This window comes from Puma concolor, chromosome E3, assembly GCF_028749965.1.
Source record: "Puma concolor isolate L17-30 chromosome E3, mPumCon1.1.hap2, whole genome shotgun sequence".
Classification (NCBI taxonomy): Eukaryota; Metazoa; Chordata; class Mammalia; order Carnivora; family Felidae; genus Puma; species Puma concolor.
Genome location: NC_141682.1, coordinates 18637889 through 18664432, shown reverse-complemented (window position 1 = coordinate 18664432; position 26544 = coordinate 18637889). Strand labels below are relative to the sequence as shown.

The window sequence follows — 26544 nt, the reverse complement described above, 5'->3', positions numbered from 1 at the left end:
GGCGGGGTGGAGCAGAGAGAGAGGGAGACACAGAATCCGAAGCAGGCTCCAGGCTCTGAGCTGTCAGCACAGAGCTCGTCGCGGGGCTTGAACCTACGAGCCATGAGATCGTGATCTGAACCAGAGGCAGGCACCTGTGATTAACCATTTTTAAAGTACAATTAAGTGGCATTTAGAGCATTCACAATGTTTTGCAACCACCACCTCTCTCAAAACGTCATCACCTTTGGGATTTTGATTTGATTACACTGAATCTGTAGATTTCCTTGGGTATTGCTGGCATCTTAACAATATTAGGTCTTCCAATCCATGAGCACAGATATCTTTCTATTTATTTAGGTCTTTAATTTCTTTCAGCAGTATTTCGTAGTTTTCAATGTACAAGTCTTTTGCCTCCTTACTTGAATTTACTCCTAAGTATTTTATTCTTCTTCATGCTATTATAAATGGAATTGTTTTCCTAATTACCTTTCTGGATTGTTCATTGCTAATGAGCCCAGCCTGAGACTGGAACTCACGAACTGTGAGACCATGACCTGAGCAGAAGTCGGATGTGCAACCGACTGAGCCACCCGGGCGCCCCATAGAATTTTCTTTTTTTATAATGTCTTTGTCTAGCGTCAGTGTAAGAGTTTATGGATTCAAATCCCTTTCATTTGGGAATATTTTCTCCCATTCAGTAGATTGTCTTTTAATTCTCTCCAAGGTATCTTTTGAAACACAAGTTTTAATATTGATTTAATTAGTGCATATCTTTTGTCATTTGTCCTTTTTGTGTCATATCTAAAACCATTGCCAGACCAGAGGCACCTGGGTGGCTCAGTCAGTTAAGCATCCAACTCTTGGTTTCAGCTCCGGTCATGATCTCGCAGTTTGTGAGTTCAAGCCCCGCATCAGGCTCTGTGCTGACAGTACAGAGCTTGCTTAGGATTCTCTCTCTCCCTCTCCCTCTGTCCCTACCCCTCTCATGCTCCCTCTCTCTCTAAATAAATAAATAAACTTGAAAAGGGCCCAAGATCCAGATTAACACCAAACCACCTGGCCCAAGATTGCAGACTGACACCAATGTTTTTTTTTCTAAGAGTGTTTATTTCCTCATTGATTCATTCATTCATTCATTCATTCATTCATTCATTCATTCACTTATAGGGAGAGAAGCCTAAGCAGGCACCTTGCTGTCAACACAGAGCCTGATACGGGGCTCCATTCCATGGTCCATGACCTAAGCCAAAACCAAGAATCAGACACTCAACTGACTGAGCCACCCAGGCACCGCCTTCTAAGAGTTTCAGTTTTTACAGTTAGGTCTACGGTCCATATTGAGTTAATTTTTTTTCGCTTTTTTTTTTCTTTAAAGTAATCTCGGGGCACCTGAGTGGCTCAGTCGGTTAAGCGTCAGACTTCAGCTCAGGTGATGATCTTGCGGTTTGTGAGTTCGAGCCCCACATCGGGCTCTGTGCTGGCAGCTTGGAGCCTGGAGCCTGCTTTGGATTCTGTGTCTCCTCTCTCTGCCCTTCCCTCACTTGTGCTCTGTCTCTCTCTATCAAAAATAAATAAGTAAGTAAGTAATCTCTATCCCCAGTGTGGGGCTTGAACCCATGACCATGAGATTCAATAGCCACATGCTGTACCAGCTGAGACAGCCAGGTGCTCCTTTGAGTTAAGTTTTGTTTGTGGTTGAAGATAGGGATCCAGCTTCATTCTTTTGTATGTGGATATCCAGTTGTTTCACCACCCTTTGTTGAAAAGACTGTTTCAGGGGCGCCTGGGTGGCTCAGTCGGTTAAGCAGCCGACTTCGGCTCAGGTCATGATCTCGCAGTCCGTGAGTTCGAGCCCCGTGTCGGGCTCTGTGCTGACGGCTCAGAGCCTGGAGCCTGTTTCGGATTCTGTGGCTCCCTCTCTCTGACCCTCCCCTGTTCATACTCTGTCTCTCCCGGTCTCAAAAATAAATTAAAAAAAAAAAAAAAGTTAAAAAAAAAAAAGACTTTCACTTTTTGGATTGTCTTGGCATTTTTGTTGAATATCAGTTGCTTATAGGGGCACCTGGCTGACACAGTCAGTAGAACATGCAACTCTTGATCTCCGGGTCATGAATTCAAGCCCCGTGTTGGGTGTGGAGCCGACTTCAAAAAGAAAGAAAGAAAATCAATTGATCATAAATGTAAAGGTTTCTAGAAGGAAATTTTATTTTCTCTTATTTAATAAATTTCTCCCATTTAATCAATTCCTCCCTCAGTGGCTGGGGAGTGGCCTGTGCTGTGACCTAAATGGGAGCATAAGGACTTAACGTGAAAATGTTGTAAGGTCCTTCTATTGTGCCTATAGTATGGAGATTTGGGTTATTTTTTTTCCTCCAAAAGATAAAAACCTTTTAAATGTGTTAGCAAGTTCCTGTGAAAATACTGTGTACAATAAAAGTGAAAGGTGAGTACCTATATCAACCCCAAGAGGTTTGCTATTATTTTGTTTAGCATTATTCCTGTCTCCTGTTTGCCACCAAATGACAAAGTGTCCAGTTTCTGATAGATCAGTGATTCCTTTGCTCCACTGGTGCCAACTGAAGTCATCATTGCTCCCAAAGTCCAAGAAAACTATAGTTCCAAAGATGGCTGTGTTTCCTGCAAGAAAAAGTACAAAAGCTCCCCACCGAGTCAAGTGTGCTTTGGCAAATAGTCCAACAATGTCTGTTGTAAGAAATATGGCAAGTTCCTTCCTTACAAGCACTGTATCACTATCACCCATTAATCTTTTGCTATGCAGTGTGGAATAAGTGAAAGGAGGTGGAGGAAGAAAAAGCAACAGAACAGAGGGGCCCAGTATTGGCTAGAAAAGAAAAAAAAATGGGGGCACCTGGGTGGCTCAGTCGGTTAAGCAGCTGACTTTGGCTCAGGTTATGATCTCATGGTTCATGGGTTCAAGCCCCATGTCAGGCTCTGTGCTGACGGCTCAGAGCCTGGAGCCCGCTTTGGATTCTGTGTCTCCCTCTCTGCCCCTCCCCTGCTCACTCACGCGCTCTGTCTCCTTCTCTCTCTGCGCCCCCCTTGCTCATGCTCTGTCTCTCTCTCAAAAATAAATAAACATTTTAAAAAATAAAAATATAAATTTTGCTACTCACATCATTTTTCTTTTTTTCCACACCATTTTCCTACATGGCTTTTTTTTTTTTCTTTTAAGGACCAAAAGAATATTGTGAGGTATAAAACATGATAGAATAAGCAAGGTACAACCTGGACACTGAGGTGGGAAATTATATATTGAGTTACAGTACCCCCAAATCAACTACAGCACAACTAACAAATGTTTTGTTTATAATATTAAAATCCAGGAAATTCTAACAGTTGGAATCAAGGGCTAAAATTCAAAGTATTTTTCATTTTTTTAAGTTTTATTTATTTATTTTTAGTAGTCTCTACACCCAGCATGAGGCTCAAACTCATGACCCAGAGATTAAGAGTCGCATGCTCTTCCAACTGAGCCAGCCAGGCACCCCAAAAGTATTTTTCATTTTAGATTAAAAATAGGCATACAGGGCTCACTTCAGCAGTACACATACTACAATTGGAATGATACAGAGAAGATTAGCGTGACCCCTGCTCAAGGATGACAAGCAAATTTGTGAAGTATTCCATGTTTTGTACGGTTCCCCAGCAAACTGCCACCCTTCCCAGATGAACTTGGAGGAAACAATATGAGTCAAAGCACAACGTGTGGCACTGAATAATGAAAACTAACATTTCACTAGAAAAATATTTAGGGGCACCTGGGCGGCTCAGGCAGTTAAGCATCCAACTCTTGATCTCAGCTCAGGTCATGATCTCATGGTTCGTGGGGTTGAGCCCCAAGTGGGGCTGAGGGCTTGGAGTCTGCATGGGACTCTCTCTCTCTCTCTCTCTCTGCCCCTCCTCCTCCCCCCCCCTCTTAAAATAAATAACCTTTTTTTTCAATTTTTAAATAATTTTAAAAAGGGGCACCTGGGTGGCTCAGTCAGTTAAACATCTGACTCTTGATTTTTATTCAGGTTGTGATCTCATGGTTTCTTGAGTTCAAGCCCCACATCCAGCTCTGCGCACTGACCACGCAGAGCCTGCTTGGGATTCTCTGTGTCTTTGCTCCTCCCTCACTCGCTCTTTCTCCCTGTCTTTCAAAATAAATAAACGTTAAAAAAAATTTTTTTTAACATTTATTTATTTGTGAAACAGAGAGAGAGCATGAACAGGGGAGGGTCAGAGAAAGGGAGACACAGAATCTGAAACGGGCTCCAGGCTCCGAGCTGTCAGCACAGAGCCTGATGCGGGGCTCGAACCCACAGACCGCGAGCGAGATCATGACCCGAGCCGAAGTCCGACGCTCAAACGACTGAGCCACCCAGGCGCCCCTAAATAAGCATTTAAAAATAAAATAATTTTAAAAAGAAGTCAATATACAATGACAAATTAAGAAAAATATTCATAAATTATATCCCAAAGGACTAATTTCCTTATTTAAGAACTACAAATGCATTAACAACTCAGGCAACGACAGATGTTGGCAAGGATGCAGAGAAAGGATCTCTTTTGCAATGCTGGTGGGAATGCAAACTGGTGCAGCCACTCTGGAAAACAGTGTGGAGGTTCCTCAGAAAAATTAAAAGAACTACCCTATGACCCAGCCATTGCACTACTAGGTATTTATCCAAGGGATACAGGTAGGCTGTTTCGAAGGGACACATGCACCCCAATGTTTATAGCAGCACTATCAACAATAGCCAAAGTATGGAAAGAGCCCAAATGTCCATCGATGGATGAATGGATAAAGAAGATGTGGCATATATATACAATGGAGTATTATTACTCGGCAATCAAAAAGAATGAAATCTTGCCATTTGCAACTAAGTGGATGCAACTGGAGAGTATTATGCTAAGCGAAATTAGTCAGAAAAAGACAAATATCATATGACTTCACTCATATGAGGACTTTAAGATACAAAACAAATGAACATAAGGGAAGGGAAGCAAAAATAATATAAAAACAGGGAGGAGGACAAAACAAAAGAGACTCTTAAATATGGAGAACAAACAGGGTTACTGGAGGGGTTGTGGAGGGGGGATGGGCTAAATGGGTAAGGGGCATTAAGGAATCTACTCCTGAAATCATTGTTACACTATATGATAACTAACTTGACTGTAAATTTTTAAAAATTTTTTAAAAACTACAAATGCAGAAGACAAAGACTAGCAACAAAAAAATAATATAAATGACAATTCATGTAAAAGAAAATACAGGGATCTCTTAAAGCATTTGAAAAATTAATCAGAGGCACCTGGGTGACTAAGTTGGTTAAGTGTCTGACTCTTGATCTTGGCTCAGGTCATGATCTGAGGGTCTTGAGTTCAAGCCCTGCCTTGGGCTCCACGCTGGGTGTGGAGCCTACTTTTTAAAAGTCACTCCTAATAGAGGAATGCAAACTAAAATTGAATGATAGTATTTTTCACCTATCAGATGAGTAAGGATCAAAAAGTTTGCTGGGGGGCGCCTGAGTGGCTCAGTCAGTTAAGTGTCTGACTCTTTTTTTTCTTTTTTATATTAAAAAAAAAACTTAAAAAAATTTGTTTAATGTTTTTATGTATTTTTGAGACAGAGAGAGACAGAACATGAGCAGGAGAGGGGCAGAGAGAGAGGGAGACACAGAATCCGAAGCAGGCTCCAGGCGCTGACCTGTCGGCACAGAGCCCGACACAGGGCTCAAACTCATGGACTGTGAGATCATGACCTGAGCTGAAGTCGGACGATTAACCAACTGAGCCACCCAGGCGCCCCTTAAAAAACTTTTTTTAACGTCTATTTATTTTTGAGAGAGACAGTTCGAGCCGGAGAGGAGCAGAGAGAGAGAGAGAGAGAGACATGGCCCCTCCAATGTGGCCACAGCTACAGGTAACAGAATCCAAAGCAGGCTCCAGGCTCCCAGCTGTCAGCACAGAGCTGGATTTGGGGCTTGAACTCACGAACCAGACCATGACCTGAGCTCAAGTCGGATGCTTCACCAACTGAGCCACCCAGGTGCTCCAGGTGTCTGATTCTTGATCTTGGCTCAGGTCATGATCTCACAGTTTTTTTGAGTTCGAGCCCCGAATCAGGCTCCGCACTGATGGGGCGGACTGCTTGGGATTCTCTCTCTCCCTCTCTCTCTGCCCCTACCCCACTCATTCTCTCTTCTCTCTCTCCCCCACCCCTCTCTCAAAATTAATTAATTAACTTAAAAAATAAGTTTGCTGGGGCAGCTGGCTGGCTCAGTCAGTGGAGTGTGAGACTCTTGACCTCCGGGTTGTGGGTTTGAGCCCCATGTTGGGTGTAGCAATAACTTTAAAAAATATAAAATCTTAAAAAAAAAGTTTGCTGACATTCCTGTCCCAAAATAATCCCCCTCCTCACTTTCATCCCCTCATCCTGCACTGATCGCTTCTGACATTATTTATTTTTTTCTTTAGCCTCGAATCTCCATGAGGGCAAAGACATTACATGGCCTGTGATAGTTGCCCAAAATATCTGTTGAATGAAGCAATGAGTGACGCACTGTGTTTTCACAGGTGGTAGAGACACTCCCACATATTGCTGATGGGAGTGTAAATTCATACAACCTCCTTGGAAAGCAATTTGGTAATAACTATCAAAATTGCAAATGCAACATTCATGTATTTGTTTATTACTTCATGGGTACATAGTGTCTGTTTGGGATGATGAAGAAGTTCTGGAAATCGTGGCAGGTTATAAAACATTGTGAATGTACTTAATGCCACTGAATTGTATACTTAAAAATGGTTCAGATGGTAAATTTTATGTATATTTTACCACAACAGTCCACAGTTTTGTAGCTCTCACAGTACTTTAAGAGTATTTTGGGGTGCCTGGGTGGCTCAGTTGGTTGAGTGTCTGACTTCCACTCAGGTCATGACCTCACAGTTCATGAGTTCGAGCCCCGCGTCGGGCTCTGTGCTGACAGCTCAGAGCCTGGAGCCTGCTTCGGATTCTGTGTCTCCCTCTCTGTCTGCTTCTCCCCTGCTTGCACTTTGTATCTGTCTCTCTCTGTCTCTCTCTCAAAAATAAAGATTAAAAAAAAATTTTTTTTAAAGAGACCAACTTATTTTGCTTCCAAAACTTATTTCTCTAACACCATTTATAGATTTGTGCAAAGTATCCTGTGAATATAACACTTTATTTGCAAGAATGACTCTTGATTAGCAGCAGACAGGACCAGGAACACAGGCTTCCAACGTGGCCACAGCTACAGGTAACATTGCCTGATCCTGTTGTGATAGCTTTTTTTTTATTTATTTATTTTGAGAACGAGCGAGCATGAGTGGGAGAGGGGCAGAGAGAGAGAAAGAATCCCAAGCAGGGTCTACTCTGTCAGCGCCTGACGCGGGGACTCGGGGCTCAAACTCAAGAAACCGTGAGACCATGACCTGAGCCAAAATCAAGAGTCAGATGCTTAACTGACTGAGCCATCCAGGCGCCCCTGTTGTGATATCTTTTATTCTAGTTGCTCCTGCCCCTTTCACAGGTGTGTTGACATTCACTTTCAACTCTGCACAGTCAGCATTTCCTGCTCTTGCTTTTAATGACCTCTTCCAAACCAGCACCTTCTCTATACTTATTGTTAAGCTTTAGCTCACAGGAGAATTATGATACATTTTTTGCACTTTCCCAGTTTCTTGACGGATTGTTCTTGGAATTTGGGAAAACGTGTACATTTCACAAGAAACACTGAGAAGGAATTCCTACGTGTACACACTGGAAGGAACCACAAGAAATACCAGGAACACTAGAAGAATATGAGGCATGAAAGCGAAGTTACAAGAGACCTCTGGTAGGAAAACTAAAGTAAAAAAGATAAAAACTAAATCATTGATTCGCTGAGTCATCAAGGCATCTTAAAGGACAGTTTCTGTGTTGTAATACCTTGTCTAGCAGCTAGGTTTGAAGTCAGACCTGGCTTGGAAATCACGGCCCTTACATGTACCAGATATGTGATCCTGGACCGGTTACTTAATATATCACTGACCCTCCTCTATTAAAGGGAAATAATACCTATTGTCAAGTGTGCAAGTGAAGGTTACCCTACTTACAAAGTAAAAAAATTAGTCTGTTATTGTTTCATGGATGCTGGCAGAGGACAAGAGACTCCAATGTCAGAGACAAAAGACCTTATTCATGGCACACGTCACCTGAGCATCACGTATGCATTGGTTCTTTTGCCTCCTAAGCTCCACAGAGACAACACAGAGGGGCCCAGTGGATGCTAGACACACAGAGTTGCACTGTGGGGGAGGAACAATGAGCTGGGGGAACCTGGCGTTTCTTGGCAAGTAGGGAGAAGCTGCTCTTTGTCCCATGTAGAGACAGTATTTCTCCCTGACAGTTGCTTCATGCAAACACTACCCTAAGAAATGGCTGGGGAGAGTGAAAGAGTGGTCAGGGCCTTGCATTTTTCCCCCTTTCTTTTTATCCTCCAGTTTGTAGCTAATTAAAGCAAAAAGATACAGATAAAAAATCAGCAAAGGCAAAGGGTGCATGGGGCAAAGCCCAGGAGAAACCAGGCACAAACTTGGAAATTTCCAGGTGTCCAGTAGAGTTGCAGAGATGCACTTTATTCCCCCAACAAGGATTTGTGACAATACATGTGAATCGTTGCCATCTAGAGAAACTCAGCCCTGGTGTCTAGGGTTTTTATTGGGGGGGGGGGGGGGTCAGTCATACAGACATGGAGTATCCACATGACTGACCTCAGCTACTCAGACTCAGCCCCCCAGAGCAAAAACAGGCATTCATCATAAACCACGTTATTAGGATGAACTCATCTGGCCAGACTGGTAGAGTGCGACTCGAGGCCTCCAGCATACAAAACACCCTAATCAGGCCAAATCTTACAAGGGCTGAGAATTTATCTCGCAGGAGTGAGCCAAGTGCCAGTCTTGAAGGTGAACTTTCTTTGAAATGTGCAGGGTTGAAGCAACATAGGCCTGCTGAGTCAACGCTTTTCTACACACGCCTGATCTCCATGAGTCCACTGTGCCTGGTGAACTAACAGTCATGTTTTGGATCTCCGAGAATTAGAAAATGTCTAGACCCAGTCAGTGTCCAGTAATCGCTGAACACTCTTGTTACTTCCCCTTTTCCTGTGCCCTGCCACTCTGGGAAATGGCTGCAGGTCCATTTGGAAAAGGCTAGAAGATACACAGCATGTTTTTGCCAGTGTAACATAGTCCTTCACCAAGGGACCCAACCCCTCCTCATCAGGAGGCTCTAGGTCTGAATCGGCTTGTCGGAGAATTTGCTGAAGGCAGGGCCTTGCATTTTTGGCATACTCAGCAGAATGCGGGGCAATGTTGGAGACACATTGTGGAGCGTCTCCTAACATTTACTTGAAGGGGTTTTCCTACAAATTAGATTGGAGTGTACAAGGTACTTAACACAGTACGTGGCGCATCATTAAATGCTCAACAAAGTAGCTACAATACTGTTGCAGTAGGCCAAAGAATAGAGTGAACATAGGCTACTCCTTCAAGAAATTTAGCTGAGGGGCGCCTGCCTGGCTCAGTTGGTAGAGTGTGCGACGCTTGATCTTGGGGTTATGAGTTATTACTTAAAAATAAAATCTTAAAAAATATTTATCATGTTTAAAGACTGGCATGTGTGTGTTCCAGCAAAGAGAGGGACTCTGAAACCATAAAATTAAGGGGAGAGACGAACAATAGCAAAATCCCTGAGAGGACAGATGAAATCCAAGGACAGCTTTGTTGGCGAGCATGGTGCATAAGGGAGTCCCCTGAGGTGGTTCCTGGAAGCAGGTAAATACTTGCAGTCACACTGGTAAATGTGGGGGCAGTGGGGAGTGGAATGTTAAGAGTTCCCATGTGAAACCTTGTGTTTCACTGGTGAAGGACAGAGGGAAGACTTAAGTAATAAGGAAGGCTCAACTGAGGTTGGAGATCAGGAAAGGCGTCATGCTGGCTTTCAGCAACCCTGCAATTTTTTCTTCTTCACAGCTCGTACATAGACATGAAGGCAGATGGGAGGTAAATCCATACTGGGACTGTGAATCCGTTCGCTCTTTGGTTGCAAGTAACAGAAACTCTACCTAAAACAGAAGGGGGAGTTTATTAGAAGGATACTGGGATCTCCCACTGAAAACAGGGCCAGGATCACAGCTGGTCAATGGAACGGACCCTGGGACTAAAGTGCTTTAGGGAACCTAGTAAGTTGTCACTCGTCTCAACCCTCCACAGACCACACACTGGAACTTGGCCACCAGTGGCTCGCAAGTCTTGGAGTTACAATCCAGGCCAAAGAAAGTTACAAAATTCCTAGGTAAAGAAAGAGTTGGGTGAGCCTGGAGTCTCCTTCTCTCTCTGCCCCTTTCCCGCTCTCTCTCAGAAATAGACATTAAAAAACAACAACAACAACAAAAAACTGTAAAAATTTCTAGTCAGTCAAGGACCTACACTTACATTTTATAAATAGTAATTCCACAAGGAACATAATTCATTTATCAGACATTTTAATGAGACCCAATCTGGTACGACCCCTGTCTTGGGGTAGCTCATCCATTCATCCAAGGAGAAACAGTTACAATGCAACTTGCTAAACACCAGAACAGAGGTAATTACAAACACTGTTCCCCAACTGCTCCCCGACTTTGGGGCTGAGATGAGGAGAGCCGAAGGAACAAGCAATAGGGGTAGGAACATGACCCACTCCAGCCGTTGGAATAGGAGAGAAGTCATGTTTGGAAATTCCAATTTGGTGCAGCTACCCAAGGCAAAGTGGTAGGCCTTGTTCATTTAATGCGGTAAAGCTTTACTGAGCATCTACTCAGGGGTAGGTACCAGGGAGGCATATCAAAGATTAAGACACATTGCTGCTGCTGCTTTGGAGAGCTTATGTGAGGAAGGCAGGCATGAGCACAACTTGATGACTGTTGACTCTACCCTCCTTGAATGGCCTCACTCCATTTTATGAAAAATGTTGGCTGAGGACTCCTGGAAGGTCTGTGCTGATGTCTCCTTATTCTGATGAGAAATCAGGGAAGGGTGAGACCCAGTTCTCAAGGGTTTTCCAGCCACTGGCTGCCTGGAACGAATCCAAATCCACTGGATGAAGTACAAGCTGGTCCCAGTTTTCCCTCTTGCTGCTAGACCATAGCTCCCCTGCTTTGCCTTAAAATCAGTCTTCTCCCAGAGCTTACTTTGCCTATGGCCCAGACCCACTGGAACCAATTTTTCAAACATAGGGTGCAGAAGACTTAGCTTCACAGTATGTGGTTTAAAAACAAACAAACAAAAACCTTAGGTATTTAGGTGCCTGCCACCCCATGAAGCCCCCGTGCAGTGCCACCATCCCCAAAGTCAGTGCAATCTAGAGCCACCGAGACAAGTACAGACCAAGGAGGTGTCCTGTGCACACTGTGGTGCCGGCTTTAAAAGGAACATTGAAAACCCAGCACCTGTGTGGAGAGCGAGCATGTGTGTGGGAACTGAAACCCTGTCTTTAAGGAATGATGGACCAAACGATGCTGTTTAACCTGAAAACGTGGGGCAAAAGCAGTCGTGATAGAGTTCTCTGAAATGCTGTCACGCACATGAAGTATGACATGTTCTGGGCAAGGCTTATAGGGAAGGAGAATGTGGTCCTGAACAGCCTTCTAAAGATCGGAGCTATCCCACAACGAAATGACCTGCCTTGTGAGGTAGTAAGCTCCCCGTCAAGGGAGGTTTTAAAGCAAGGGTAAAAAACAAAAAAACAACACTTGGCAGGAGTGTGTAAAAAGAGGGCTAGATCAGGTTGGCTTTAACCACGTATGGAGGAAGGGGCAGAGTATGGGATTCTCCTGACTGTGCAAGAGGACAGGTAACCCCTGTGACAAAGCAAAAGCCAACAGCCTCTAAAGCAGACGGGAGAACTCTCAGTCCTGATATCCACACACAGAAATTCTTTCAGGACAGGGTAGCCGGGAAACAACCAAATGATGTCACCTCTCCTAACGGGACCGTCCGTTCTCGACACATCCAGTAAGGCAGCCAGTGTGGTGGAATACACTGAAGTTCAGGTCTCTGCGGCAGGGAACCTGGGTTTTTGCTCTGACTCTGCCCTGTATGACCTGGGGCTCTCCTTCCCTTCTCCGGGCCCCTCCATGCACTGAAATGAACTGCCACTGTCCTTCCCACACTAAAGGGCATCGCCCTTCTGGCTGGCCCCCCCTAGAGCAGATCTAGCGCTACAGTTTTGGGCCCTGGGGCTACACTTGTGGACGGCCAGAGACCACCTCTGGCGGAAGCAACGGCCACACTCCAGGCAGGGGAAGGGCTTCTCCCCGGTGTGCAGGAGCTGGTGCTGGGCCAGGTGGCTCCACTGGGCAAAGCGCTTGGAGCACAGGTCGCAGGCGTACGGCCGCTCGCCCGAGTGGACGCGCCGGTGACTGGCCAGGAGCGAGGGGTAGGCGAAGCGGCGGCCACAGTCTTCGCACGCGTGCAGCTTCTCCTCGGTGTGCGTGCTGCGGTGAATGGCGAGGGAGCCGCTCCGCCGGAAGGCACGTCCGCAGTCTGGGCAGGGGTACGGCTTCTCCCCCGTGTGCAAGAGCTGGTGCTGGAGCAGGGTGCTGCGCTGGGAGAAGCGGGCCTCACAGTGCTCGCAGGCGTAGGGGCGCTCCCCGGAGTGTACCCGCCGGTGGCTGACCAGGCGGGAGGAGGAGGAGAAGCGCCGCTCACAGTCCGGACACGGGTAGGGCTTCTCGCCGGTGTGGATGCGCTGGTGGATGACGAGGGCGGTGCGCTGACGGAAGCGGCGGTTGCACTCCAGGCAGGTGTAGGGCTTCTCCCCCGTGTGTGTGCGCTGGTGGATGGCCAGCAGCGAGGGATAGGCAAAGCGACGCCCGCAGCTAGGGCACTGGTGGGGCTTTTCACCCGTATGCGTGGTCCGGTGATTGGCCAGGGACCGGCTCCTGCGGAAGCAGCGGCCACAGTCAGGGCAGTGGTAGGGCTTCTCGCCTGTGTGGATAACCTGGTGCTGCGAGAGGTTCTTGCGCTGGGAGAAACGTTTGCCACACTGGTCGCAAACATAGGGACACTCACCAGAGTGTGCCCGCCGGTGACTGACCAGCAAGGAGGGGTAGGAAAACCGGCGCCCGCAGTCTGGGCAAGGGTAAGGCTTCTTCAGATTCTGGGCACACTTGTGGCTCTCCAGGGCCAGATGATCAGGGAAGGTGCAACCACAGTCAGGGCAGATGGGGCCCCCCGACGTCTGCCTGGGGATCAGTCGGGGTTTGCTGGGCCGCCGCCCTCGCTTCCCCTTTCGGGGTGCCTCCTTAGGTGGGAATACTTCCTTGTCTCCGTTCTTCTTTCTGGTTCTGGTTTCTACAGGAACACAGGGAGAAATTAATTTAACAAATACTGGGCCCCCACCCTTGCCTAAGACAGTGTTACAGGTTGGAACACAAACAGACTCAGCCCCTCTTCAAGGAGTGTCAGTGCCACAGACAATCTGTGTCAGTGCCACGGTGACGTACTACTATAGAAATAGAGGAGATTCCAAGAGTCCCTAACTCAATTTGGAGAAGTCAGAAAAGGTTTCTTGGAGGTTATGCAGATTTTACAAATTAAAAGTTTTTTAACAGGTTAAGTGTAAGGCAAGGAAGCAGAAACAAATGAGCTATGAGCTGGCTATAGGCTATGAGCTATAATGGCTATGAGCTGACTAGGTTCTAAGGCCGTCTAAGCCAATGGGTCTCAAATTTTATTGTGATCAGAAGCATTTGGATAACTTACTGAGACAATTTTGGATTCAGCAGGTCTGGGATGGGGCCCAAGAATCTGTATTTCTAATTCTTTCCTGACTGATGCTGCTGCTGGTCTGAGGACCACACTCCGAGAACCACTGCTGTATAGGGCCTTGAACTATATTTTATCCAGTGGTTCCCAAATCTAAACGTACATGCCAACTGACTGGGGCCGTTACAAACGGCCTAGACATCCATAAGAGTAAGTCAATAGTTCTGGGTCCAGGAAATCTGTGTATTTTTTTTTTTAACCAAGTTCCCCAAATGACTTGATATAACTGACAGCCATTTGCCAACCTGTCGTGGCAAAAACGGACACGTTTTTTTTAAATACAAAAAAAAATTAATGTTTATTTTTAAGGGGGGGCACGCAGGTAGGGACAGAGAAGAGAGGGAGACACAGAATCGGAAGCAGGCTCCAGGCTCTGAGCTGTCAGCACAGAGCCCGATGCAGGGCCCGAACTCACGGACCTCAAGATCATGACCTGAGCCGAAGTCAGAAGCTCAACCGACTGAGCCACCCAGATGCCCCGCAAACTAACAGGTTTTAAGTAAGGAAGTATCATGGTCAGATCTGAATCTTGGAAAGATAGCACCGGTCTCAGAGAATCTGGCACCAAAACTCCAGCTCCGACAGTTACATCCGTCCCTGTGGGTGGATCTGGGGTCCTTCTACCTGAATGGCATCAATCAGAGCCTTGCTTGATCCTGAGAAGAGTACAGATTCCTGCACTGATTAGCAGTCACCCCGCCAAAAGGGCAGAAAGAGGGCCCTACATCCCAGGCAGCTGTTCCCTATGAGATCCGTTCAACCAAAGTCCGGAAAACTCAGAAAGGTACCAGGTGCCTCAGGGCCCAATTCAAAGCTAGCTGAGGACAGGGATCCTGGGAAGGACACCGGAGTGTAACTCCTTTGAAAAGCTCACTGGTTCATTCACACAATAGAGAACCGCAGACCGTTAGTTTGCAAACTGATGGGTAAACCACCGTATGGTGGACCCACCCAACACCATCAGAGAGACAAGACCCTGAAGTTATGAAAACCAACACAGTAAGTAAGTAAAGCATTACAGGACGGGCCAGAGGAACCCCTAGCTACCAAAACTTGAAACTGAGTCATTAGAGGCCGCAGGCCCTCCACAGGCATTTTTCACTCACTTCTTTGGACTGCTACCCCCCGTGGGCACTCCTGCGGATCCAGAGCAGCCGGTTCCCAATCATCGGTATTTCGTTCCAACCAGGAGATGAGGGCTGGTTTGGGACCTGCGCACCCTGGGGAAGGAGAACCAGTCAGACGCCCAGCTCCTAGATAACGCTGGGTAAATACCTACCCGGTGTCATCTCCTGCCAAGACCCTGTCCTCCTCCCCTGACACAACCTGGTCGCAGGCCAGGTCCCTGGACACTCTGCCGTCCCCCCAACCCCCGCCCCTAAGCTCCTCCATCCCTTCGGGCCCCGCGGAAGCGAATTGGGCCGGGCCTCACCGAGCGCGCCCAGGTGGCCGTAGGTCTCCCGCATCACGTCCCGGTACAGGGCCCTCTGCGCGGGGTGCAGACACCCCCACTCCTCCGTGGAGAAGTACACGGCCACGTCTGCGAACTTCACCGCCCTCGGCCTCCTTCCCCTTCTCCGGCCGGGTCTGGCCTCTCCTGGTCCCCGCGCAGAGAGCGGAGCCGAAGGTGGCGCCATTGGACCCCAGAAGCCGGCGCCACGGCCTTCCCCGTCTCGGCCTGGACCCCTGGCAGACCCGGAGATTTGGGAGCCCCCGCCGGACCGGGGCTGAGTGTGCCTGGGGAGGCCCGGAGGGAATCGGAATTGGCCGCCTTGCAGGGCTAACGGAAACCTTTCGCTGTTATTCAGGAAACTCCTGCCCGAACTTGGGTGAAAGGCACCGGAAGATGCCTTCGGGGAAGATGGCGGCGCTGCTCCCGCACCGCCTTAGCCTGGAACACAGGCAGCTTCCAGCTATCGATTTTATTGACCGGAGCGCCATGCCGGCTTCCTAACCTCTTTGCCCTCAAGTGTGATGGCGCTGCGATTGGGCTTCACGCCCTTTTTCCCCCCATTACACGCGCTCATTGGGCAGCGGCCGAAGATCGAGCTTCCTGATTGGGTGCTGTCGAAAGCGGCCTGTTTAAACGAAGCCAACGGAAGCGTAAGGGCAGGAAGTCGACCCTTCAAGCCGGTTGCCTCTGGCCGGTTCTGAGTCCGGCAGCTGTGAGCTAGCCTGGCGTCGCTGACGGGCCCCTATTCTCTGGCACGCGCTGCCTCGCGGAGGGAGGGAAGGATTTGAGTGACGGAGCCACTCCGGCCAGCCCGGGGCTGAGATTACCCCGGGTGACCTTCTCAGAGAATTGGATAACTTCCTTGTTGCCTTTTGGGGAGGGAAATTAACGTTGGCGTTTCCTGCGCGCAGGCACCATTCCCCTCTAATAAGAGGGGATCTTATTTATTCTTTGTTACTATTGTGTGAAGTCGTTGGTGGTCACCATCCAGTTCTACCGATGAGGAAAATCTCAGAGGGATACTGCTAGTAAGGAGAACCAACAGATTTAAACCCAGGGCCAACCGGGTCTTCATTCATACCGCAGAACACGACCCCCTGCCCCGCACTATGCGAATTCGCTGGTCAACTCAACAATCAGAGCTCCTGGCCTGTTTCCAGGTTCAGTCTTATGCACATCTCCGTTCCTTCTTTTTACATGACATTTGTTCAGTGTACAAAGCGTAGTGCTAGGCAGTTTGGAAATAAGTCATGAACCATGCTCTGAATGAAGATTGTAGTTGAGTGAGGCATATAAATTTACAAATGAACAGAGTGCAGCAAGCATGTATGTGAAAGGCATAGGAAAATTGCCGATGTAACCAGTCGGCTCCCACTCCATCAGTCCCGACTTCTGTCTAAGTGTTGTTGTTCAGGGTTTCACCAGCTCAGGGTCATCTCCCAGGCGATCTAGGGGGCAGAGAATATGCCATTTGCTACATACCTCAACTGGTGACATCTCTCTCTCCAACCCATTGATCAATTTGTTAAAGCACCTTTTATGGATAAAACGCTATCCCAGAGCTGACCAGGAGTGAAGACAACATTTCAGGAATTCACAAGATAACCTGGTGAGGTAGTAAAGCTTTCTGAGGAAGATGACTTTTGAACACAGGAGGTAGGGAAAAACAAAACACACCAACAACAAAATGACAGTAAACACTGAGTTCTACTCTGTCCCAAGCATAGTGACTGTCTATTGAACAAACTACTGGGGGAGCAAGTGGAATGTCAAGATTGCCAAAATGAGTAAGACAGAATCCCTGCTTTGAATGACTTTCCAGACTGATGCATCAAGTGGGAAATGAGTTTGGTCTATGAATGGGTGGAATTCAGAGAGGGCAGCAGTGCTCAATGTATATTTGTTGAGTAAACAGCTGAATTCCATGACCATAAACATCTCTGATACAAAGCCAGGAATTCAGGAAAGTTCTGAGTGTGAAGGGAATGAGGACATTTTCTGATGCAGTGCCAGATACTGTTAGGGTGAAACAAGGATTGAGGGGCCCCTGGGTGGCTCAGTCTGGTAAGTGTCCAACTTTTGGTTTCAACTCAGGTCGTGATCTTAGGGTTTGTGAGTTCAAGCCCCCCGTCAGGCTCTGTGCTGACAGCGCGGAGCCTGCTTGAGATCCTCCCTCTCTCTCTCTCTCTCTCTCTCTCTCTCTCTCTCTCTCTCTCCTTCTCTCTCTTCCCCTCCCCTGCTTGCACTCTCTCCCTCTCTCTCAAAAATAAACAAACATGGGGCGCCTGGGTGGCGCAGTCGGTTAAGCGTCCGACTTCAGCCAGGTCACGATCTCGCGCTCCGTGGGTTCGAGCCCCGCGTCGGGCTCTGGGCTGATGGCTCAGAGCCTGGAGCCTGTTTCCGATTCTGTGTCTCCCTCTCTCTCTGCCCCTCCCCCGTTCATGCTGTGTCTCTCTCTGTCCCAAAAATAAATAAACGTTGAAAAAAAAAAATTAAAAAAAAAATAAAAATAAAAAAAAAATAAACAAACATAAATAAAATAAAAACCCTGAAGGATTGAAAGGATAGGTTGACACCAGATATTGGATGGTTTCATCCTGCACATCGGGGAGCTCTACACCGGTCTAAAGAAGTGAATTACCTTCTGTTAATATTTTAAGAGAATTACTCTGATAGTGTGCAGGGCAAACTGATAGCTTTGTGCCACACATAGTTCAGTTTGGAGAAATCAGAAGGTAAACGTAGGCTGCTGAGGGAATAAAAGGGCAAACAGACAGCAAACTATTTCATTGGGAAGACAATGAGTAAACAGAGAAGGTTGGGAAGGAATCAGACTTCCTCTGTGGATATTTTGCCTAAATGGTAATGATGCACTGTCAACGATGCTGACATTGATTAGGAAAGAAGATGGTTAAATACTGAGGAGAAAGAGTGTTAAGCCCTCTTCCCACATACAGGAGATGGCAAGACAGGCTCAGCCTCGCCCTTTTGGCCCTGGGCTGGAAAGGCCCCATTTGGCCTGGCTTGCCAAAGATGATCTTGGCCAAGGTGATCTTGGTGGGAGCCACTAAGGCAGAGCCTAGGAATCAGGCAGAGTCAGGTGCTCTTACCTATAGGGAAACATTTTGGAGAGAGATGCACCCAGGACTTCATGTGAAAGCAGAGGCCCTTGCTCCCTTCTGTATAAATTCCTGGATTCACACTGGGCACAGGGACACGCGGGGCTCCTCCTGCAGAATGTCCACTGTAGAGAAGGATGGAGAAGATCCAGGGAGTCTACACACCAAGAGGCCACCAAAGGCCCCCTGTTTGGGGTAAAGGGAAATGGTGTTGAAAGCCAGCTAGGTCCCAGGTGCCACCTCGTAGGCACGTCGAGATAGACAACCACGGTGGAAATTCACCTTCCAGAGTCCTTTATGAGGATGGTTAGCAGACAGTTGAGCAGACTGCCTGTTAGTAAAGGTGGGGATGAGATTTGAAGCTGGAGAATGTCCTCTGCCTTGCACTGGCAGCTCTAAACTGGGTGAAAGGCTCTGAGCGTCATTTCTCCTTGTTTCATGCTCAGTGAGAGGAAAGCATCAGGCAGTGCAACCTTCGATTTGCCTAAAATGCCATTGCGCCATAAACCCAGACTCCAGCAAGCAGTGTTAGTCCTGGGACAAAGTCATGGGTAATGATGGAATCTTCCCGTTCCTTAACAGATTCTTGCAGTCCAGTTCCAACCTGTCCATTTCTGGGTGACGTAACTCGCTGGTACATTTCCGATTACCTCTATATCCTGCTCTCTGAAGGAGGACTCCAAGGCACCTATGGACTTTGTCACTTTGTACACCTCCCCCTTTTTTCCTCTCTCTCTTGCCTCCACCCGCTCTGAGTGGTGAACACTTGACAGGAAACAATGTCTTCCATCATAAACCCCTTCGCAGCACTTGACCCCAGTCACCCACACTCCTGGAATGTATCCAATAATGGACATGAACTGAGGGTCTTGATCCCCAAGGGAGGAAGCTGGCTCAGGGCTCCCACACCTTGGCCCTTCCGTGTATCCCTGATGGATTCCATGGTGGGCTTTCTGGGCATGCTTCCTCTTGGAGCTTTTCCCACATTCAGTGCAGGGAAAGGGCCTCTCATGAGAGTGGATGTGCCTGTGGCTGAGCAGGGAGGAGTGCAGGAAGCAGATGCCACATTCTGGGCAGGGGGAAGGTTTCCCCGGGTGTGCGTGGGCATCTGTGAACGGTCAAAGGAGCCTGTGGCAGGAACACCGCCTTACAGCCACAGCACCAGAGGGCTTCTTTCCCGTGTGGATAAGCTGGTGCTGGAGCAAATTTTTTTGGTGAGCAAAAGTGAGTACCACACTATAGACCATGGTATGGCAGTGTTTACTCAAGTGCATAAGCAGGTGGTTGGCCGGGAGGCGGGTATGCAAAGTCGCACCCCCAGTCTGCCCACATGTCTGCACTTATGGGCACCCAGGGCACTTCCCCGGGTGGAGGCAGCGGGTGCAGTCAGGACACGGGTGTGCCCTATGTGGAGCAGCTGGTGCTAGATCAGGTGAGCCCTCCGGGAAACGGGGACACCACAGGAGCCACTCACACGGGGACAGTCACCGGAGTGGTCTGTCCGTGTCTAACAGTGAGGGGGTGGCAAAGAGCTGCCCACAGTCCAGACTTGCATAAAGCTTCTTCCTTCTGTAGGTGGCCAGGGCCCTACTTTTTCAAAGGCAGCAGCCACACGGCAGGGGGGGTTGGGGGGGGGGGAGACGACTGTCTCACCTGTGGACGGGCAGATGGTGGGGCAGGTTCTTGCACTGAGAGAGCAGCATCCACATTGTCACAGGGAAGGCTGCCAGCACAGTAGGCCTGCTGGTGTCTGGCCAGGAGGAAGAGGACAGCCAAGACTCGGGTAGGGTTTCTTCGGAGCCAAACAGCACTGTCGTCCCATAGTTCAGGAGCCCTGAGGTGATATCTGGCCATACCCCCTGGTTCAGGGCCCCTGGTTCTTCAAAGGACTCCTGCCATGCTGCCTAACCAGGCAGCCTCTCTCACACAGGCTCCTTAAGCTTCTTCACGTCCATTTCCGCCTTCTTTTCTTTACTCTTGCTCTCTGCAGAGACAAGAGAATCGGAACTAAAGATTGTGGGGTGCTCTGAATCGCCACTGGTGGGGCAGCGCTGGAGACCGAGTGCCTGTTCGCTCAGGGCAGGAGGATCTAAGTGTGAATCCCCGCCCCACCCCCCACCCCTCCACAGTGATCCCTCACCTGCCTCAGGCAGAAGTTTCTAGTTTTCAGAAAAAGTACCATGCCTTCTCACTCCAGGCTTCCAGAACCATAGAGGGTTCCCATAAGGAAGGGCTGAATTCTTTTCAGAGGTAAGCCGGCACCTCTCCCTAGTGAAAGACCTTAAATACAGACATGTCAGTGGAAACGTTCCTCAAAAAACAGACCTCAGTGCCGTCTGAGCACACAAAAACACCTGTTTGCATCCTCAATGAAAGGTGGCAAGGCTTTAAATTCTATAGAGGGCTCTAGGCAGCTTCAAAAGGCAGGATATGCCCTGAGAAACAAGGCCAGGCCAAGAAACCGAAGTGAATGTCTGGTCTCTTTCCAAGGCCAGTCAGAAATACATCATGCATATTCTCTAGGCTTAAGTTAATTAAAATGAAAATTTCACTTCCTCGGGTACACTAGCCACATTTCAAGTGCTAAATAGACACATGTGGCCGGTGGCTTTTGTGTTGGTCACCACAGATACAGAACATTCCCATGACTGAAGAAAGCTCTGTTGGAAGCAATACTCTTAAACACTCAGCAGAAAGAAGGCGAAAGAACCTAAATCCCCAACTGTTGTCTCGCCCCAACCCCCAACTGGAACCAACGGGACGGGCTACCCTTGAACACAAGGAAGCCTCCCGGTCTGGGAAAGAGACCTTTAGAAGAGAAAGTCCATCGGATTCTTATGAATTGGGGTATTTAAAGAGAAGGGTGCGGTGTAGCTGTGGCTGCGGAAAGAAAGGGCCTACCCTGGCTCCCTCCCAAGAGAGGTTGACTTCCAGCTCAGCCCCCACTTTCCTCGCCTATCCCAGATCCCGAGTGCCTTGCCCCCTCCTTCTTGGACTCCCCGCTCCACGCCTCCTACTTTCATCTCCAGGAAATGAGGGCGGGTTTGGGGCCTGCGAATCCCAGGGGAGAACAGGCTGACAGAGGACTGGGTGAGAGGATGAAGCCTAAAGAGTGGGCTTCCTCTACAGGGGCAGTTACAGCCTCCTGAATCCTACCGGAGAAGACCCTCCCCAACAACAGACACTCAGACGCGTCCGGACCGAAGCCTACCAGTACCTCTTTTCGCTAAAGGGGGGACAAGGGGAGGGCTGGGACTTTCCGATCGCGCCCAGGTAGGCAGTCCTGGGTCACCCGCATCACTTCCCTGAAGACAGCCCAGTGCGCCGCACCAGAGCCTTGAAGCCTTCGCCCTCAACGATAATGGCGCCGCTGGACTTCACGCCCTTCTCCCTCCCGTGCACAGTCATTGGGTGGCGCGGGGCCGGAAGCAACGAGCCGGCGTTCTGATTGGGTCTCAGAGAATCACTCCGTTGGAGGGAAGCCGGCTGCAGCGTGCGAGCCGGCCTTCTCCCCGGAGCCACAACGACTCCGGGGATCGCGCTGGTTGAGCACCTGCCCGGCGCCGTCCTAGGCCGCGAGTGCGAAGGGACGACGGGCCCACAGCACCGCTCCTCCTCCCCGCCCCCCACACCCTGGCCGGCTGGGCCTCGGGCCAGAGCGCTGTCTGCGGCTGGGGCTCCCTGACTCCTTTGCACCTAGATATGAACGACGTTCAAACGTGCATTGGCGCCTCCTGCGTGGAACACAGCTCCAGGAGCCTGGTACAGAGCAGGGAGCTAAACAAAGCCTCCTCGGCCATGGAGGTTACATTGCTGTCTACAGCCTTCCAGATTCTCGAGTCTTCGCCGGGCTTGACCCACGATGTAGTCCTTGAGCCCCCGCAGCTCTTCCTGTCTGATGTGATTAAACGTAGCATCTCCAAACATAATGCTGGGGACTGGAAAGAGGTGGCTCTAAGGGTGCTTGCGCTCAGCGGTACTTACAACCCCGTGAGAGGGACACATAATATGTAAGCAAAGGCATGGGTGCCTAAGCCAGTGTGGTAGTTCTAACATACTCCAGGGAATTATGAGACAGTCTCTCACTTCTGAGTTGAGCACAGAGAAAATAAGCATTGAATCACTTGGGGGAAAAACAAAGGCATTAATAGTTTATAACTTGCTGAAATATAGAAAAGAGCTACGAGGTGCGCCTGGATGGCTCAGTCGGTTAACCATCTGACTTAGTTAGGCTCAGGTCATGATCTCCCAGCTGGTGAATTCAAGCCCGTGGTAGGGCTCTGTGCTGACAGCTCAGAGCAGGGAGCCTGCCTCAGATTTTGTATCTCCCTCTCTCTCTACTCCTCCCCAACTGGAGCCCTGTATCTCTCTCAAAAAATAAAATAAACATTTAAAAAAAATTTTTTTAAGCTACGAAAATCACATTGAAAGAGTTGTTTTCAGCAGGGATGATTAGACAATATTCAAACAACTCTACCTGCAAAGCTTGGGAGGATATATACAGCAAAAAGTATTGTACTAGACAGTTTTAACTGAATATATGTTATTTAATCCTCACAACCACCTTGGGGGCCCGATTCATGTACTTATTTTATAGAAAGATGTTGATGACGCAAGATGCACCAAGGTTGAACATGGGATAAACTGGCTCAAAGCCTATGATCCTCCTCTTCCATTTTGGCTTCTGGTCCAAATTAAGATTTGAACTCCTGAGTTCTAGAGTTAGGGAAAACTGGGAGCTGAAAGCTCAGAGGTCAGCAGTTGGTGCTGGGAGTGGATTGGAGGAGACTCATGCTTTTCCTGGATGGTGCTTCCCTCTGGATGTCCTCCCTCTCAGCTCCAGGTCACTCACAGACTCTAGATGTGGCTCAGCCCCCACTATCTCCTTTTTGATTGATTCCCTTTTCCTCCCCTCTCCTACCCCTCCTATGCCCTCTGTGCACCTCCTTCCCAACACTTGATCAGGGAGAATCTTAAAACACTCGCTTGTTCACGCTGCTGAACTCAGACACTCGCACTACTGAAACATATCAGGAAAATGCCGGAAGTGTACTGACGGTTCCTGACCCTCAGGGACAGAAGCTCGGGCTGGAGGTTGTAACAGAGGTCCGGCGCCCCTCTGACTTGTCCTGCGTGTGCGATGGATCCATTGGTGGGCTTCCAGGGCACTCTTTCGTTTAAAGGTTTTCCCACACTGGGAACAGGGGAAGGGCCTCTCAACAGAATGGACACGCCTGTGACTGTTGAGGACACACGAAGAGGTAAATTGGTGCCCACACTCAGGGCAGGAGTAGGGCTTCTCCCCTGTATGTGTGCGCCTATGGATAGCCAGAGAGCCACTCTGCCGGAAGCAGCGGCCACAATCAGGGCACTCATAGGGCTTTTCGCCTGTGTGAATGAGCTGATGCTGAAGCAGGTTATTTTGCTGGGCAAAACGGGCACCGCAATGTGCACAAGGGTAGGGGCGCTCACCAGAGTGGACCCGCTGGTGATTGGTCAGGAGGGAGGGGTAGGCAAAGCCCCGACCACAGTCAGAACAGATATGGGGCTTCTTCCTCGTGTGGGTGCGCTGGTGGATAGCCAAGAGCGAAGGATGTGTAAAGTGGCGCCCACACTCAGTACACACATATGGCTTCTCCCCACCATGTCTATGTCTGTGGATGGCCAGGGCCCCCGTCTGGCGGAAGCAGCGGCCACAATCCGGACATGAATAAGGCTTGTCCCCTGTATGAAGCAGCTGGTGCTGGACCAGGTGAGCCCTCTGGGAGAACTGAACCCCACAAGGCCCACAGACATATGGACGGTCTCCAGAGTGGATTCGCCGATGTCTGACCAGCATCGAGGGGTAGGCAAAGAGCCTCCCACAGTCTGGGCAGGAGAAGGGCTTCTCCCCTGTATGTATGCGCATATGAACAGCCAGATTGCCTCTTTGGCGGAAGCAGCGTCCACACTGGTCACAGGGAAAGGGCCGCTCCCCAGAGTGGACCCGCTGGTGGCTGGCTAGGAGGGAGGGGTAGCTGAAAGAATGGCTGCATTCCAGGCAGGGGTAGGGCCTCTTGGGAGTCTCGGTGCACTGGTGTCCCATGTCAGAGGAGACCTGAGGCAATGAATGGCTGCAGTCTCTAAAACCAGGAACCAGCCTGGCCTTCATCAGTGGCCCGTTCTTTACAGGGGGGTCCTCCAGCTCCTTGGTCCTGATTCTACTGCTTGGTTCATTCTTCTTTTTCTTGCTTTCTAAAGAGATGAGAGAATTGAAACCAAAGAGTTGAGTGCCTGCATGCCCCCGCCTGTGTTTTCTCTCACCATGGGGAGATGTAGGTGAAGGGAGCAGCAGTCTGTTTCTCTGGTGTATTCCCTGTTTCAGAGCCCCTGGGTTCATCTAAGGCAGCAGCTCCCCACTCCATGGCCTTCCCCACCCCACTCCCCTCATTTAGGGCTTGGAAAATTACAGTTTTGTCAGAAGGTGACGGACAGTACTGCCTGTCAAAAATAAGCAATCACCTGCCACATTAAAGCCCCTAAAAGTAGGCATTTCAGTAGGGACAGAGATTTCTCAAGGCACTGGAATGGACCACAGGTCAGTGTATACAAAAACAGCAGTCACAGGGGCTCCGGGTGGCTCAGTCGGTTAAGCCTCCAACTCTTGATTTCCACTCAGGTCATGATGTCGAGGTTCGTGAGTTTGAGCCCCACAGCAGGCTCTGTGCTGGCAATGCAGAGCCTGCTTGGAATTCTCACTATTCCTCTCTCTCTGCCCCTCCCCTGCTTGTGCTCTGTATCTTAAAATAAATAATAAATACACGTGCACACACACACACACACACACACACACACACACACACACACTCACACACAGCAGTCACCACCTGGGCCAAAACTAACAATTTCACTAAGTGAACTTCTGGCCCCTTTCTGAGGCATGCAAATGCTCTGGGCACATAGAGAAGGAAGGCTCAATAAATTCTTACCCCCCCCCCCCCTTCTCTTCCCCCCTACCCAGCTATCCTTGATGTAAGGAAGGCACCAGGTCTGATAAAGGGAAATTTGGAAGTGAAGGTTCAGAAGATCCTCACTAACTGGGCTGTGTGTTGGAAGGAGACTGCCAGGGGAAAGTTCCTGCCCGGGACTCGCTCCCAAGAGAGGGTGACTTCCAGCTCAGCCCCACTTTCCTCACCTATCCCATATCCTGGGTGCCTCGCCCTGTCCTCGGGATCCTCGGCCTCCGGGCTCCACGCCTCCTTCTTTCTCTCCATCCAGGAGATGAGGGCGGGCTTGGGGCCTGCGAATCCTAGGGGAGAAGAGGCCAACAGCGGACAGGGTGAGAGGATGGAGCCCAGCCAAGGCGGGGGACACAGCCTCCGGACCCTAGCGGAGAAGACCCTCCTTAATAACAGACACTTGGACGCGTCCACACCAGAAGTCTAAAAATCCCCGTGTCACAAAAAGGGAGAGAAGGGGGCGGGCCGGGCCTCACCGAGCGCGCCCAGGTGGCCGTAGGTCTCCCGCATCACGTCCCGGTACAGGGCCCTCTGGGCTGGCCGCAGACAGCCCCACTCCTCCGAAGAGAAGTACACGGCCACGTCTGCGAAGCTCCAGGCGCCCGGCTTCCCTCGCTCTGGGTGGGCCTCCCCCTGCTCGCCGGCGAGGCGCGGGGCCCCGGGCGGCGCCATGGGTCCAGCGCTGTTCCCCCGTTCGCCGGTGGGCCCGGGGTTCTGGACGCCGCGGGACCAAACCTGGTCGGTCCTCGGGCCCAGGGCGCCGCCGAGGAAGCCCGAAGGGCACCAGGACCAGCCTCTCGTGGGACCAGCGCAACCCCCTAAAGTGTTATTCTTACAGGTCCTACATGGACCCGGATTAGAGCATCGGAGGATGCCTTCTGCCACAGTGGAAGCGCGCAAGAAGCTCGATCACCACCCCCCCTCCCCCCCCCCCCCCCCCCGCATGGGCGCTAGAAACCCTTTGCCCTCAAGAATAATGGCGCCGCTGGGCTTCACGCCCTTCTCCCTCCCGTGCACAGTCATTGGGTGGCGCGGGGCCGGAAGCAACGAGCCGGCGTTCTGATTGGGTCTCAGAGAATCACTCCGTTGGAGGGAAGCCGGCTGCAGCGTGCGA

The 26544-nt window shown here is 49.6% G+C and overlaps 2 protein-coding genes and 1 non-coding gene across 5 annotated transcripts; 1 reads left to right on the top strand and 2 right to left on the bottom strand.

The window, feature by feature from the left end:
- The first annotated feature begins 3529 nt into the window (after nt 1-3529).
- On the top strand, nt 3530-3636 carry LOC112857420 (U6 spliceosomal RNA). Its single transcript, XR_003223320.1, has one exon. It is a non-coding gene; the product is annotated as a U6 spliceosomal RNA (small nuclear RNA).
- Nucleotides 3637-10518: 6882 nt separating this feature from the next.
- On the bottom strand, nt 10519-16026 carry ZNF689 (zinc finger protein 689). 2 transcript variants are annotated; one of them, XM_025919825.2, is made up of 3 exons: nt 15293-16023; nt 14967-15080; nt 10519-13386 (listed from the first exon to the last, which is right to left on the bottom strand). In XM_025919825.2, exons 1-3 carry the CDS (start codon nt 15495-15497, stop codon nt 12203-12205), a joined length of 1503 nt encoding a protein of 500 aa, XP_025775610.1. In that variant the 5' UTR covers nt 15498-16023; the 3' UTR covers nt 10519-12202. The 2 variants fall into 2 exon arrangements, with proteins under 2 accessions (XP_025775610.1, XP_086548510.1); XM_086692384.1 differs by lacking the exon at nt 14967-15080 and having other exon boundaries at nt 15293-16026.
- A 1002-nt stretch (nt 16027-17028) lies between these two features.
- On the bottom strand, nt 17029-26350 carry LOC112856248 (uncharacterized). Of its 2 annotated transcripts, XM_086692382.1 has the most exons (4): nt 25907-26350; nt 25607-25720; nt 21650-24666; nt 17029-20416 (listed from the first exon to the last, which is right to left on the bottom strand). In XM_086692382.1, the coding sequence occupies exons 1-3, from the start codon at nt 26100-26102 to the stop codon at nt 23450-23452; spliced, it is 1527 nt and encodes a 508-aa protein (XP_086548508.1). In that variant the 5' UTR covers nt 26103-26350; the 3' UTR covers nt 17029-20416; nt 21650-23449. The 2 variants fall into 2 exon arrangements, with proteins under 2 accessions (XP_086548508.1, XP_086548509.1); XM_086692383.1 differs by lacking the exon at nt 25607-25720.
- Between the last annotated feature and the right edge of the window lie 194 nt (nt 26351-26544).